The sequence below is a fragment of the Drosophila teissieri genome, chromosome X (assembly GCF_016746235.2).
Source record: "Drosophila teissieri strain GT53w chromosome X, Prin_Dtei_1.1, whole genome shotgun sequence".
NCBI lineage: Eukaryota > Metazoa > Arthropoda > Insecta > Diptera > Drosophilidae > Drosophila > Drosophila teissieri.
In genome coordinates, this window is record NC_053034.1 from 15,474,354 (window position 1) to 15,490,524 (window position 16,171).

The window sequence follows — 16,171 nt, forward strand, 5'->3', positions numbered from 1 at the left end:
TGCGTTCGCAATTCTAGTTCTATACTTGAGCTATGAGCTATGCCAGTAAGGAATTTACTATTATGACAAGCTATGTTGTATACTTTGCTGTTTATTTGTTAAATATTTCTAGCACTTGTTGCTTGATTTTCATGTAATTACCAAACTAAACAAGCCTTAGTAGTTTCACCTCGACTGTACGCACTGCTCCTGCTCATTTCCGGCTGCTGTTGCTGCCGCTGCTGAAGTGGACATTTATTTCTATGCTTTGTATGACAAATGTACCTAGATAAGAACTTGCTCGTAGAATGGGGAAAGTTTTTACGATCCCCGTGTCCCCCCCCTCCCCCCTTTTCTGTGCCCCAGGAGGTGTTGAGGCATTTTGGGAAGGCCACAGCTGACGGTGAACTGAATCTTGCTTTTGCATACCGAATGGGCAAAAAAACCAAAAAAAAAAAGAAAAAGCAAGAAATAGGGAAAAAAAAGGAATACGAATTCGGACAGGAGCATCATTTGTGCCTTGTTCTCTGGCCATTTGGGCAATTGCAGCGTCCGACTAATTTATCAAAACCGAAATAGAAATGGAATGGCACAAAAAAATGGCACGAAATTCACCGGAAACGAAGCAGGAAACTTTCACTATTCGACGTGGACAAATTGCCAAGTGGCGAGCTGGCAAAACAAGCTGAAAATTGAAAAATTCGAAGTGAAGTTTACACTCTGGCCGAGTGATTAAGCGGATTTATGATAGTTTTTCCTTTCCTTGCCGCCCAATGCTTTGCACTGCTTAATGGCAGTGAATTGGTGCATTGAGTGGATGGCCAACAAGGCAATCGAGTGACTTGGAGCTTCTCTCTGTTATCCTCATCGATTTAGAAATTGAGAAATAAACCTTCAAATTGAAAGAATTGCCTGGTATTTAGTTATGCAGTTGTACTTGAAAGTAACCCTTAACATATTTCTTAGGATTTTAGCCTTTCATGTGCTTTTGATTGTTTGTCATCGGATAAAGGCCTTAATTTGTTCGAGGGGAATCAAAAGATACCCATTTCATTTGCGCAATTCGCATGGCTGGTGAGAATTGACCAGCAGGTCGGCATTGGCTTTAGTTGCCAGTCGTTTATTTCAGGGTTTGTTTAAGTGATCAAAACAAACTGCTGGCTGGCTGCACCACTCAAGTGTCATGTTAACCTGGTTGCTTCACTTCACTGCTTGCCAAAGGCGTCCTTTTTCAATCCTTTCTACGCAGTTGCCATGCACTCCTGCTGGATGCCATATCTATATGTATACATATGCCTGCATGTGTGTGTGTGTGTCTATATGTTTTTTATATTTATTTCCACCCACCTCACCCCTCACCCCTCAGCCCCTGGGTGGCCACCGCCACTCGATTGCTTTTATCTCGCACACTTGAGCAATTTATCTTTTCTGCCAGCGTAAACAGGTCACACACTCCTTTGCCGTTTTACCCCTGGCATATTGGCCCTGCCCACAATTTCACAATTTCACAATTTCAATATGGCCCTGACAGGTTTGCGCTGTTATCCTGTTTTGTGCTTTTTGCTTTCTACTTTTTTTTCTCCTATTTTTTTTTTTTGCCCTAGCCGGAGCCATTTACTGCTGGCAGTTTAATAAACGCGACTGTCATGCAAATCGCGCATAAAACACCTTGCAACAATATGTGGAACTTAATTGAAAAGCGGAAGTCTACTTAGTCTGAGCGTCACACACAAAACTACGGAATTACTGCTGAATGGGGCTCCTACGGGGGTTAAGGGCATGGGGGTGTGGGGGTATGGGGGTATCATGGGTTAAGGGCGCTTCTTTGTACATGCTTTATATCGAGTACGTGCCTCGTAGTCATTACAATTTTGAGGTCATTATTCAACAACGAAAATGGCGAGCAGGCAAAAAGGCAAGAGCTCGCATAAGATAAGCTGTTGGTGGCATGGGGGAAAAGCCGGGAAAGCGGGGAAAGTGGGAAAAGCCGGGGAAATGTGGGGGGTAATGTGGGGGGAATGTGGGGGGTAATGTGGGCAAAATAGGAAGCGAACGCTCAGAGATGGACGGCTGGCGTGATTGCGATTATTTGCAGCCAGACACTCGAGGATGTAACGCTGACTGCAATGCAATATTGATTTCTAGATTGCACTCCACTGTTCATAAATGCGAGCGCAGGCTTGCAAATTAGCCAATAAATTATTTATGTCACTGCCATGTTCAGTGGGCCGAGCTCTTTGATTGCAATGAGCCATTGAATATGTCGTTTTGCCATAAAAATTGCATTATTGTTATTAAATATGAATTGGGTTAATTATGTGTCATAAATAATTAGTTTTAGTTGAAAGCTGGTAATTTGTACCAATTTATTCTATCTAGTTGAAAAATCACTGGATTTTTATCCGTGTCACGATCTCCGCTCTCTTCCTTCCGGAGTTTATCCTTTTCTCACAGGACTGTCCCATTGTTTGACTTGGGTTTTGCGTCTTTCTGTTTAGCTGCCATCCCCGGTATTTCCTTGCCCTTCCTGCACTTCTGTCTTCTGTCTTCTGTTTTCTGTCTTCTGTCCGAGTGTCTTGTGCTCGCCTACTCCTATTTTTCCGCCTCTGCCCATGTTTTTCATTGTTTTTCCCCTCCATTTCCCGCGTTCCCTGCCCATATTAGGTCACAGTGCCTGACAAAGTTGGCGTTAAAATCGCCATAATTCATCGTTTCAATAGCTGTGTGTGTGTGTGTGTGTGTGCGCGCTTCCGGTGCCCCCAACTGCTTGCTCCTCTGACAACCGGAAGTGGAGTTCATGCTCGGACATTGCAGGGGCAGTCGCAAGTCTCTGAATAAAGCGAAAAAAAAGAAGCAAGAAGCACACAAAAAGTACACAAAATCACTCGCAATTTGCATGCGCCATGGGGGAGCAGTGGAGGCTCCTCCTCTCGATTCGCGAAAATTTATTCGCTTTTTTTTCCTCACTTTTCTGCTTCTGCTTTTCTTGTTTTTCATTTTTTTTTTTGCCAGCTTTTGTTTTGCATTCCACTGGCTGCAATAGAAACGTTGACAATGACAGGCGACAGCCCAGAAACACGCGAATGCGCTGCAAACTATAGATTTTCACCCCTCGCCGCCAGCATTTTTATTTCAATTTCGAGACATTTCACTTTGATTTCCGAATTTCGGGCATTATATTTTTCGGTATCTTGTCTGCTTTCCCCCCTCCAGCCAAAGCAGGCGGAAATGCTGCGAATATGCATTTTCCATATTCCATGAGCGCTTCAAGCTTTTCCCATTTTCGATGAACAATAATTTGCATAACTCTGAAGGAAGGCTAATATCACAGCGAACATTATGCCGCTTAGAATTTTTGTAAGTTTAGTTTTAATTTCCATTTTTGTCTCATGTTTTGCCTATTTTTAAAATAAATTATTAGAAATTATTAGTAAAGCAAGCTGAAATCGTCTGAAAACTCTGCATTTCTTACTTGTTTCTCGACCCAATTCACTTGGCCATCCCCAATGAGCCAACACTTTTCGGGACCCAAAAAACTTTAATGTCCTTTAAGATGGACGAGCTGTGAGGGGGAAAGGGGGCGGGGCATTTTAATGCGGGGCGTCTGGCGTCTGAGTGTGTACTTTGCGTATTACAAGTTTTATGCTGAGCCAGTTAATAGAGCGCTTAAACATCTATCTGGCGATACTCTTTGTTCCCCGACTTGCTGCTCCCCGGTCGCTGTCACTAATAAACCGTAACTAAAGGCGCTTACCAGGCCGAGAAGAAGTTGCCCCATTGACCTCAGCTCGTCCTTCTTCTTCTTGTTGTTGCTTCTGCTGTTGTTGTTGTTCTTGGGGGCGTTTTGCAGCGTCATTTGGCGCCATCCCCCTTTCATGGCCCCGCCCCCTTTTACCGCCCCTCTGAGCCAAATCAGCTTCATTTAGAAACTCACGATGCCACACAACTTTTGCTTCTAAGCTGCACTGCGAAAAATAGTCTGTAGTCTTTGCCAGTTATAAAATAAAACTTCTTTGAATAGAAATGTAAGATATGTATATATCATATAAATAAAATGCCACTGAAGAAGGGTTTTCTAAATAAATGCCTTGGTATAGAAAAAAGTAGTTCTTACCCAATAAAATATTGAATAGCATAAATTGTGGTAATTTTTTCGGACTGTGCAGCTGCCTCAAACCAAGCCAAAGCAAACTGTACTCAACTCGACTCGGCTGTCAGCCATATTTTATACTTAAAATGTCTAAAGTAATTTCATTGTACTTAAGTCGGCAGAGTCTGCTTCTGTTCCCTACGCTCTCTCTCACTTTTCCTCGCCAGAATCTTGTGGCACCACCTTTCACGCACCACCCAGTACACACACCACCCACCACCCACACGCACAACTCCCACCCACCGGGTGACCTCAACAATTTCACTTTGCGCCGCATCATCGTGCGGACATTAAGAAGAGGCGCACCGAGTGAATTAAATTGAATTGAATTGCTAGAGCCTCTGGACGTATGTATGTATGTACGTCCGTGCACTTGAGTCGAGTGCTACGCATTTGCCTGGCCATTCAATTGGCAAGATTAATTATCGATAGCGATAACGATGAGCGGCGGGGAAGCGATTCAATCACGACTATGGCCACACTCATCTCCGCTCAGTTATGTAAGTAGTACATAAATTTAACCAATGCTCATATCTAAACTGATCACATTAACTGAAGCAACAGCCATAATGTGCTCTATTCAACTAGGAATCCTTGTAATTGCTAGTATGCTGATATGCCATCTTTTCTACCAGTGTAAGCACCCATCAATGGACAGCTATTTGGGTTTACTAGTATGTAAGCCCCTTTGGAATGGCAGTGCGTTGCCTTGTGCGTTGCTTTAATTGCATATGGCAGCGACAGAAAGAAGTGGGCGCCACAAATTGTTGTACAAAAGTTGATTTCTAAGACAATTTCTCAATTTCCTCCCAAAGGTCCAATCTAAATCGCAATTCGGCCCGAGGCCTGGCCGAACTCCATTAGTTGCTCTTCATTGGAAGCGAGATTGAGATTGCGATGCGGAGACCTGGTCAGGATCCAAAACACATACACCTACACCTACACACACACACACATGGCACACGGAAATGAGCTGCTCAAATGCTTCCCATTGCATTTCGCATGCTTGTCTCTGGCCGCAGGCCACACTTTGATGTCGCACGAAGGATGAGCAAGGACCTGCGAAATTTCCACAGATGTGAAAAGCTGTGCTGGCGACATGGCACTTTTCATATTCACATAGAATTCGGGGATGTCATTAGGGCCAAGGACAAGTTTCGTTAATCAATATGGAAATATATCACATCATTTGAAAATTCAACCAGTCACATACCACGTGTGTATATATATTAAGACATATTTATATTTGCTAATTAAGACATGTATCTATAGCCTTTTTGGGGAATTTTCCTTAATGTTTGTTATTAAAAATAAAAAGTATTAGCTTACCTCGAAGCTGACAATGCCGCTGTGATCCTGATCCAGTGTATTGAATACATAGTGCGCGTATAAGGTTGGATTGGCTGTTTATGTTGGTTGTGGCGCATTTTCGACGTGGTTGGTTGGTTGAATGAAAACAAGAGAAGAGGGGCGTTAAATAAGGACATTCCGCGGGTTGGCTGGCAAATGCTGGCGAAAGTCGACCAATTAGGTCTCAACTGAAGCGGTTAAAGTTTTGGTAACATTAACAAACGAACGCTAGACATACAAATACACATACACACACATATATAAATAGGTGAATGAATATAATATATACCACGTACACTGGAATGAAATAAATAAAATAAATGACAACATAGAAATGATAGATTTCAACGGGAAAATAAAACCAAGTCAACAAAACATACAAAATTGCACCCTGATTTTTTGCAGTGCAAGGAAGCGATAGCGGTTCGATAGTTAGATGGTACAAGGATATGACTCTTGCTTCGCAACTTCTATGTGGGTCGTCTTCGCTGCGGAAACTTTAGCTTTTCCTTTCAGTTTTGTCAACCGCAAAAGTTTTCCCATGTTTTCGTTCCATTTGCCGCTATTATTTGCAAGTATGTGTGCTTTTTGTCTTTGCTGTTTATCAGTGCAAAATTCAACATTTTTTGGGTCTCCGGGTAGCCGAAACTTTTCACCGGGCGGCGAGGAGGGGGAAACAGTTTGCAGCTAATTATGCGAGTGTCTCCTGTGTCTGCTGATAAGAACTGCTTGCGCACACTGCTTGCAGCTGATTTTGAAAGAGTGTTGCCTACTTATGAGGGCATTGCCTGTTTAAGTTTGGGGAGTTTTCCCCTTCGGCTAGATTTCCCAGCCTTGTTATCGCACTTTCCGGCTGTCACCAAGAGCACTTAGCGCACTTAGTGTCCCCGCCGCCTTTTTCGCCTGTCAAAAAAGATTGCTTTATCTGGCCATCACATAACATTTTGATTATTGCGCTCGCTCTCACTTGCGCAGCTACTTTTTTACGATTCGCGTTTATGTTTACGGCTTGATGCCAAAGTTTTTTCTTATGTCTTTATACGCTCACAACGTTTACACCTCTTTGGCAAGACCTCAGTTCATAAAGCACCATCAAATGACATTCGGGGCAACAAAAAGTCACTTTTTGAAGCGCGAACTCATAAAGCCGAAGTTCAGACCATTGACGAATTTTGTTGCATTTACAGTTTGCAGATAACTCAATTTGGGTGGAAGTTACTAACTTGACAGCTGGCTAAGTGCAAAGAGTTCTTTGTTAATAAGGTTTTAATTTAAAAATGTTGTGATATTCAACACATGGCACATAAAAGAACACATTGAAGTCAAGATCTTCTCGTTAATGCTTAGCACTCCTCCTACTCAAAAGTCCCTATACAGATACGAGTTTGAACTTTAAACTTTGCCGCGCCTTAAAGCCGTGGGCCGCACTGTATTCACGTAACGCGCGGGTGTATAAATTTATTTGTCCAAATTTATTGTCGCTATTTGATGCTTAATGTGCTTTTATGACGCATGACGCAGGGAGCCACGCCCACAAGGTCACAGCTCAATGGCAAGGATGGCATCTGCTCCTTGGGTTTTTTGTGCGTTGTGCCAAATCAAAAATGACTGCAAATGTGCCATGTAAAAATTGTTATAAAATTTGCGCAAAAATTTGCCAAACGAAGCCGCGCGAAAAACAAAGCGAAAGAAAAAAAGAGCGAGGAAAACAGCCCAAGTGATAAATCACCAACTTTGATGATGATTTTTTTCTCTCCGTCTCGTGTGTGTGTGTGTGTGTGTGTGTGGGTGGGTGGTCGTGTGTGTTTGTGTGTGTGTGTGCGTGGCAAAGCAGCTTATCAAAATAAAAAATGATTTCATTATTTATTTTTCATCAGATAACGGCCGACATGATGAAGAATAAGAGGCGAGCTCGGGATTGGGAGCAAATACATAAGCCCCATGTTTGCTGCGAATTTCTTGTTTCCGTTTCCGTCTGTCAATGGGCGTTGGTGTTGGTGCTGCTGTTGGTGTTGGTGTTGGCCACCATTGTAGCTAGTCAAAATAGGTTTATTATAATAATTCAGTGTCCCAACATGTGTAGCAATAACTTTTCCCGCACTGGATTCCAGCGGCCTTAGCGAAATTTATGGCCCATGTCTGGCTGAATGGCGAGGTGCAAAGGAATTCTCCATTTTGTGCGAAGTTCGAAGGAAATTCATGGGAATTGCTCAACTTGTTAACTTGTTTAGCTGATATGCAAGCCCTTCAGTCGATTAATATATTTAATCAGCCTTGCACTTAAATTGTTCTGCGTAAACTAAGTACCAACAATTTGTCACATTTAATCTAATCTAAGCAAAGATTTGTCACGTTAATCTAATAGAAAGAAGTCCAAAAAGTCGAATTTTGCTTTTAAGAAAATTAGCTACGAACCCTAAAACCGTACAACCCTTTCCCAGCGTTTTCTTTACATTTCATTTCTTTGACATGCATTTTTTTTCGAGTTTTTTCCGGCAACAAACCCTTATCCCAAACCGAATTCCCAGCCCGCAGCAGACCCTTGCCCGCAGTAATCTATCAGAAATTCAGTTAGTTACCGGCCACTGAAAGAATCCATCCCCTTTTCATTCTCGGTCTCATCTTCAGTTTCAGCTCTTGCAAATGTAAATGTAAATTGTGCACGGGCAGAAAGCTCGGCGAAACCAAAAGCAAAAAAACAGAAAGTAAAAAAACAGAAAGTAAAAAATGCAGAACAAAATTTCACTTGTTGTTCAAACGAGGTCAAGTGGGTGGCTTGGCTGGCACGCCCCCCGCTGCGACCGCGACTTGTGAAACATGATTTTGCTTTTTATGCTTTTTTGCTAATTTGCTTTCTGCATTTCATATTTCCAGAAGCCAAGGGCCAGCCCGGGCCGGCCAAACAAAGAGTCGCCTTTTGGCCAGTCTGAATATAGCCGCGCATCGTCATTAGCATCATCCTCGGGTTCCCAATCCTCCTTCCGCTTTCCAACCAGTCACCAGTCTACCAGCCCATCCTCTATCCTATCATCATCATCGTGATGAACTGGCTTTCGCCGATGATCATCGAGGCAACTCTTTGGTAGCCCCGCCCATGGGTCATACAGTTTCATCAATGGCTTTTGCCTTGGGTTCACTTTTCCTGGTTGGTCACGATGGTTGGGGGGGTAAGTGCTTGGGTCGGTGGGAAATCTCCAGTCAATTGCCATTTGTTTTGCGGTCCTTTGCTAATCGTAACTCTCATTTTCATTTCCATTTCCACTTCCACTTCCATGCGAATTCCGCTCTCATTTTCCGTTTCCGCTGTCGACCCGTTTAGCCCAAATCAATTGGTGTTAAGTGTTAAGTGTTAGAAACGAATGCCAGTTTAATTTGATTCTTTAAAAGTGAATTGTTAGGTGACAAGCCACAGAGATGAAACAAATTGTAGAAATATGAAATATGCAAATATATAAAAAAATATAAAATTATGACTCTCACACACACTCTCACGCAAAACATATTGACACAAACAACAAACACTGAAAGAAACACAACAAATAACGCATTTGCAAAGGCAACATTATATTCTAGTTTATAGTACGACACGGAACTGGAACACACACATCTAGATCGATATCGTTATCGTTATCGTTATCGGGATTGGTATCGGGTTCGGTATCGGTATCGGTATCGGGATGTTGCAAGTCGAACTACACAATGTTTTGGTGGTGACTGTACTGTTTGGCTAGCGTGTGAGACCGATAAGTGCTATCGGCTAATCGCAAATCGCTAATCGCTATCAATCGCTAGCAATTGAAATGGCGCTAATGCAGATAATATGTAAGAGCAACGATACAGTAAGGCAGGCGTTAGTAATCACTAGTTCAAGTCAGAAGGGTTAACGAAACAAAGTATACTGTACCGCACGAACCTCCCTGTGGAAAGAACTGCGAGTAGATCACTTTGAAGGTGTCCTCCTTGACGACGCCCGTCGGGCACTCAGCCTTAAATCCCCGGTAAATTCGTTTGATCTCGTCCTCCGTGAAGCGTGTGGCGCGGCTCAGCGCACTTAGCGAGTCGGGCCTGTACCTTGCCGGCGTTTCGAACTCCTCCAGTTCCGAATCTGCAAATTGAAATGGACATTAAATTAGTTGCAAAGCTTATGTTGGGCGTATAGAAAAAGTTGTTACAGTTTTCTGAAGCTTAAAGGTTTTTCTTTTTTGTAGAATTAAATAATTTTTTAGGAAAATTTAACAGGAAAGGTATCAAGGTATCAAACTCATTCATTATAAAGCTGTTGGCCAGAATCTTGCTCACTTTTTGGTTGACAATGATTCTCCGCATTTTTTTCGAGTTTTCAAACTGAAAGTCACGAAGCAATGACTGTACAACTTTTAAAGTATCTTAAATGTTCTTTAAAGCTATCTTCATTGCTTCGAATGGTTCAGTGCAACAAAATATTTGATATTAATTCAAGGAAGTTTAATTTAACTTTGGGAACATGCCTCAAAAGCCCTTCAATTGCTGTTTTCTTGGTTATTTTGCATTAGCTGTCTAAGGGCAAAACTCGGAGAATACAAATTCTTTTAAATTTTCTGGAGCAGTTGTCTGATGTACGACAAATCCGCAGCATGAATACGTTCGTTGCCTTTGGGGCATGTTTTAGTCCCAGCTTGCTATTGCCACAAGACCTCCTAGAAAAACCCTCCCTTTTCACTGCACCCCCTTTGCCCAAAAAGAAAAAAAAAAAGCGACACACGCGATTTTGATCTGCTGAGTCGCTCGAAGTGTTTGAATTGACTTGGCAGTTGCCTTAAGTATCTTGTACTTTGCCTGTCGAAAGTTTTTCGCCGCGCTGCCTCCATGGGCGGCGTGGCAGGTGTCAGAGGGGGGTTGTCAGACGGGGGGGCGGGGTGATCAGTGGCGGTTTGCTGGTTTCCTCCCAAAAAGGTAAAAGCCGCTTGAGTTTTTGTTGTGCCTCGCTCTGACTTTGACTTTGGCGTTGGTTCCTTTTCAATGGTGGCTCTTTGTGGCTGAGGCGCCTCAATTTTAGTTAATTAAAAGTTTTAACCTCACACACGCACACAGCGGCTACTTTTAACTGCACTGCAAACAATTTTGGGCATACTTTTGATTACCAATTTGCAAGTCAGCGAAGTAGTGTCAGTTTATAGAAAGTAAGCTATATATTTGAACAATTATAGTTGTATAAAGTAGTGGCAAACATATATGTCAAGTTTATGTAGCTGTCCCTTTAATATTTTTAGCTTGCATATTTATTATTTGGAAGCGGAATGAAACCTTTTTTTTAGTGTTCATGCAGTTAGTTGCACACACAGAGAAAATTTTGCGAGTTGAGCTCACGCGCTTGACAAATGGCTGCTTAAAAATGCATGAGACCAGGCAGCGGGGAAACGAAGGGGGGTGGGGGAAAGCGAAGAGAGTGGAAAATTCATGGCAACAGGAAGGGAGGGGGGAAGGGGGGGGGAGGCTGTACATTTTCTCTAGGCAAGGGCGTTGAATTGTTGGCCATGCTAAGCGCCCGAAAAGCAGGTTTCCACCTAGAAACAAAAGGAGGAGCGGCGGGTACAAGGGAAAGTAAAGGGTAAAAAATGCATGGTGGGAGGAAAGGGGGGAGGAAAAGTGGGAGTGGTGGGTGGTTCTTGGTCTGCAGACGACGGCCTGCAGTTGTCGTTGCCTTTGGCGTTAGTTTTTAATTTGCCTGCTGGCTTACGCCACACACACACATGTGTGTGCAAATGCATTTTCATTTTGGCCAAAAATTGGAGAGTCAAAGTCGAGCGCTTATATATTTCGTTTTGCTTTCCACATTTCGTTTTTCCACCCACTGCAAATGAATTTAATCAAAAACTAAAAATCTGAAGGCAACGAAAGCTAAGCTTATGACAAATTTAAAATTATTCGAATATGTATATTTTTGAGGGTTTTCGCATAAAATTCCTTCTAGTTCAACTAATTTACATCAATCGGTTTTTCTTTGGGGTTTCGTTGGACATTCCTTTTGGTCTTCCCACTGACACTCACTTTGTCTGTTTATGGCTTCCTTTTTATTCTTGTTCCCATTTCCATTGCCATCTTTGCAGTCGTTACACTCGAGTGGATTTGCATTCGCATTCGCATTCTTTGGGGTTCTGCGTTTTATGTCTCTGGCATCGTTTGCATCTTTCTCACATTGTGAGCAAATTGTTGACGAAATGCATTAAGTCTAATATATATTCATGTGCAGCTGGCATCTGGAATCTGGCGTTTTGTTTGGCTTTAATATGCCAAAAAGTGTGTCCCTCAATTCTTCTCGCTTTCCCCGTGTCCTTTGGCCTCGTTTTTTATTTGGGTCTCTCTTTATTATCAGCTGCTGGCGCTGAATTCTCACGTAAATGTCTAAATTATTTGTGCGACAAACAAAACGGTTTGCGTTGATGATGCGACAGCTGTTGGGCGAAAAACAAGCGAATTTCTAACAAAATAAATCGCAACCAGCGCCCAAATGCAGGCAACGCTTTTTTCGGACACTGCTTGCCGAACAGGGTAAGCGGTTGTGCAAGCAGTGCATACTAGGCCACTTGACATTGTGTCATAAACCCATTCTAATTATATTTTATATTTTATATATTTTATGCCATATTAATGGGTGCTTATATGCTGACGGTGTATGAATATTAATAAAACGTATTTAAAAAAAATAGTAAACCGTTTCATTTTCTGCCATTTCAAACTACTGAGTACTCGTCTCTTCGAGCATTGGCCCTAATTGCTTTGCGGTTTTTGTTTTGGTTTTTATTTCGATGCCAGCTGCTGGGGTCAAGGTGTGAAAACACATGCCTCATTTGGTGTGGGTGGTTGGGCTGCTGGGCGGAGGGCGTGGCAGCTGTGGTCTGGCAATTGGCAAACATAACAATAAACAAGAGGATGACAGTGGCAGGGCATTTGCGGGCAGTTGTTGCATGGATTGCCATTGTTGTCCGTGTAATTTCAGATAGAGCACAAAACAACCGAACCCAACTGCAATTGCAGTGCCACCACGCCGTGCCACGCCCACTTATTTGCCACCCGCCGCCCACCGCCCACTCACCTCATCTTGCATGAGTTCGCATAATAAGTTCCTGTTTATCTCGACTCGGTTTGCGCTTGTTTGCCCAACGTTGTCTGCATTCGCCCCGCTTAACCCTTTGCCCCTCTTCCTCCATCCTTCTCCCCTACGAGTGTGTGTGTGAGTGTATGTGTGTGGCTGCGCAGGTGTCATGTTTCCGTTTCCGCTGCAACAGGGGCAGCAGCAGCAGCAGCAGCCGCCAGTCAAGTGCAAATATTTTTGCATGCTGCACCCCACACACTCACCCACAGCTGTGTCCAAAATAATAGTGGTCAATGGCAAAAAATTCGTATATATTAAAGTCACTTTCAATATAGATTAAAGTACCGAAAAAATGTAATAAACTACGAGAAATATAATTATTTCCTTTTTGTTTTGTTTAAACACTTTTTGCACTACTATTTGAACTGCAGTTGTAAAGGCAGAAAGTGAAAAACCGCAGCCAGCACAGCGCCCTTTTTGGCTTTTTGGGGGTGTGGCATCGGTTTTTATTAGGTATGCGCTGCAGTTCTTGTTTCTGTTTTGTTGCGCAATAAAAAATATTTGCTTTCGTTCAATTTCAAGTGTGCGGCATGTCGATAAGTGCCAGCGACTGCAGTTTTTCCAAATGTTTACCTCGCCAACAGCCACGCCCCCACCGTTGTCAACTATGAAAGTGCAAATTAATAAAAAATATATATATTTGTTTTTTATATTGGAAAGGGGCGGTGGCATGCCTTTGAAGATGCGCACTCAATCGAAGTACTCACAGATACTCAGACACGCACACATGCACACAGAAAGCATCTTCAAATGCCTTTGGCTGATTTTACTGCTTTCATTTTTATCTCTGCGTTTTCCCGCTTTCTTTCTGCTTTTCCGATCGCCAAACCGAACAAATAAAAGATGTGTTGGAGTATAAACGTTTTTCGCGTGCTAAAGGGAATTAAATTTTATGCTAGCTATTGAGGGTTTTTAGGGGTTTCTTTATGTCTTTTAAAAAATGAAAATTGCTTGGGAGTGATGGAAACGCTTTAATTGGCCAGCTGCAGTAATTAAATTTTAGTGCGTAAGTGCTTATTAGCCAGCTAAGCTTTTTATGCAATTGCAGCAAATTAGCAATGCTCAAAGTCTTAAAAAAGAATGGCGCATTTTATATGCTAAACTGTTGAGTTATAAATTGATCCGCATGCAGCAGTGTTTAAATATGCAAGAGGCCAAATTACTTGCGCATATATTTTTCAATGGAACCTAAGCTCTTTGGTCTCACATTTTAAAGCCTCACTTCAAGCCAGAGGATTTTCATTTCCTGGGCTTAGCCTGGAAAATAGTTTATTGTATAAAGAAATGTGTACTTTAGCCGCATTCTCCCTTTTCCTCTGCTGTTTTCGTTTTTTCGTCAAGATGAAATCCCACTAAAAACAGATTTATCCACACATGGACAGCACACACAGAAATGTAGAAAGGAAAAAACTAGCAAAGAAGGCGAGTAAAAAGTTGGACTGCAAGTTTGCCGCACAGACAATGCTCCGACACTTATCTCATTTAATTTCGTATAATTTTTTCCTCCTCAGGCGGCACACATGCAATGAAAGCAGTGCAACTTTGTAGCATGTTTTCCATCACATTGTTGCAGACGTTTCGTGGACGGCTTCGGCGCGGGGAGGGGGTTAATGAAAAAACTTTTTCGGCTTCTGCTTTGTTTTATTGCGCATTTCTGCGGTCGCGACTGTTGGATCTGAGCTGCAGTCGCTGCCTCAGACAATGGCCAAAACAAATTGCTTGCCCACAAAAAGGGGGCGTGTCCAAATCCCTGCACGCTCCCTGATAAAAACGCACACACCACTAGCACACACATACATATGTATGTACGTATGTAGGTGTGCGAGGGGCCAGATAATGTGAGAGACGAAATGCACTTAACTCATTTACGGCCGCGCCGAATGCGCTTAAATAAATTAAAATGTGGCAGGCCCTGACACTTAAATGCATATGCACACGAAAGGCGCGGCAAGGCGAGGCAGTCGGGCATCTGCACCAAAGACTTGGTGCCCTGGAACACATAAAAGACTTAAAAAATAAATACATGGACAAATTTAAGTGTTAAAATACTCATTTATATTGGTTATTTCTATCAAATTAGCCAAGATGGCCTCTAAAACTGTAAAGCAGTGAATGTTAGGAACTGCTTCCCCATTACACTTCCTGTGCACTGCTTTCTGATTATTAAAAAAGTGTTGCCTACTTAGCGGGGTAAACGTTTTTTAAAGAAAAGTTGCTTAAGAACAAAGAAAATAATTACTTAAAAAATATATTATTTAACGTAAGTTTTAAAAAATGTACACAAGTGATTTCTGTTATGCGAAGACGACCAAGCCGCATTTACAGGGTATGAGCGCCAAGTTGCGACACAGTTACCGCCGCCGACAGGCGACGTCCTTGCCACCTCCGCTTTCGCTTGGCTGACGGTGAAAAGCGAGAAAGTGTGCCAAGAAGCGAGTAACAAGAGACAGTCAAACAAAACTGTGACACAGGAGCTGGGAGCTGGGTGCTGGGAGCTGGAAGTGGGGCCTTACAACGGGGCATTGGGTAAGCGCGTCTCAAAGGACTCGCTGCACTTAAAACATCGCGGTGGCCATTAAAAATTATATGCAATAAGCAGCAGCAGCAGCAGCAGCAGCGACGGCGAACAAACAGCAAATAATGAAATCATAATTAAAGCCAGAGCCGGGGCGAAATAAGACCATCAAGTGCACTAAATGAAGCGACCACAAAATGCAGACAACGAATTCAATTACCTTCCAGGCTCTGTATTCTCTGCCATCGAAAGTGTAGACGTCGGCGTGGGCGTGGCATAATGAAGAAATTATGAAGTGCATTAAAGCGCAGAAAGGCAAACAAAACCGGGGGCCAAGAGGGCGAAGGAAGATGAATACACTGATTGAGCTGCCCCGAGGATAAGGCAGCAGAAAAACGGGAGGAAATAAAGGACAGCAGGCGATGGCAAAGGACAGGACAATAAAATGCAGCCAGCGGCACTGGGAGCAAAAAACAGAAGCGAATGGCATGGAGAAGAAGCAAAACATCCAGCGAACACGAAGGGAAATCCGCAGGACGAGGCAAACCGACGAGCAAGTGGAGTAAGCCAATTACCAAAGCCAAAACGAGCAGTGGCTTCAATTTATTTTCAACCTACGCACACACACACACACACACACACACGCGCTATAATTGTTTTTGTGTGTTATTTTTATACACTTCACGAAGGAAACCTTATAAAAGAATAAAGTAAACAGAAATTTATACCAGCATGTATGCAATATTGTTTCTTAATTTTAGGATGAAAATAAATATTTGTATGCACAAATATATGTAACAAACTCGCGACTTGCCTCCTTTGAGAGATTTATGCAGTGCACCTAAAGTCAGAAGTACGCTTCTCAGTAATTTATATTTTTGCTCGATTGCAACTTTGCTCGCTCCCATTTGAGTCGGTATATTTTTAGCCTTGCCAGGATACTCAGCTCGGCTCCCCTTTCGGGACCTCCTGATCTCCCTCGTGGCCCCTGGGCCATGGAAAGGAAGCCCCCCTCCCCCGACCACCCTGCTTGTAATTAATTGAA

At 42.8% G+C, this 16,171-nt stretch overlaps 1 protein-coding gene across 4 annotated transcripts in view; it reads right to left on the reverse strand.

The window, feature by feature from the left end:
- The window catches only part of LOC122624237 (Kv channel-interacting protein 4), a 75,637-nt gene that overhangs the window by 3,081 nt on the left and 56,385 nt on the right, over positions 1 to 16,171 (reverse strand). For 2 of the 4 annotated variants that reach the window (XM_043803719.1, XM_043803718.1), the window contains 2 exons: positions 9,393 to 9,584; positions 5,459 to 5,532 (listed from right to left, as the gene is read on the reverse strand). In XM_043803719.1, coding sequence (XP_043659654.1) covers positions 5,459 to 5,532; positions 9,393 to 9,584 — 266 coding nt within the window. Of the gene's footprint in view, positions 1 to 5,458; positions 5,533 to 9,383; positions 9,585 to 16,171 lie in introns of all 4 variants that reach the window. The other 2 variants (XM_043803716.1, XM_043803717.1) reach the window with 1 other exon arrangement.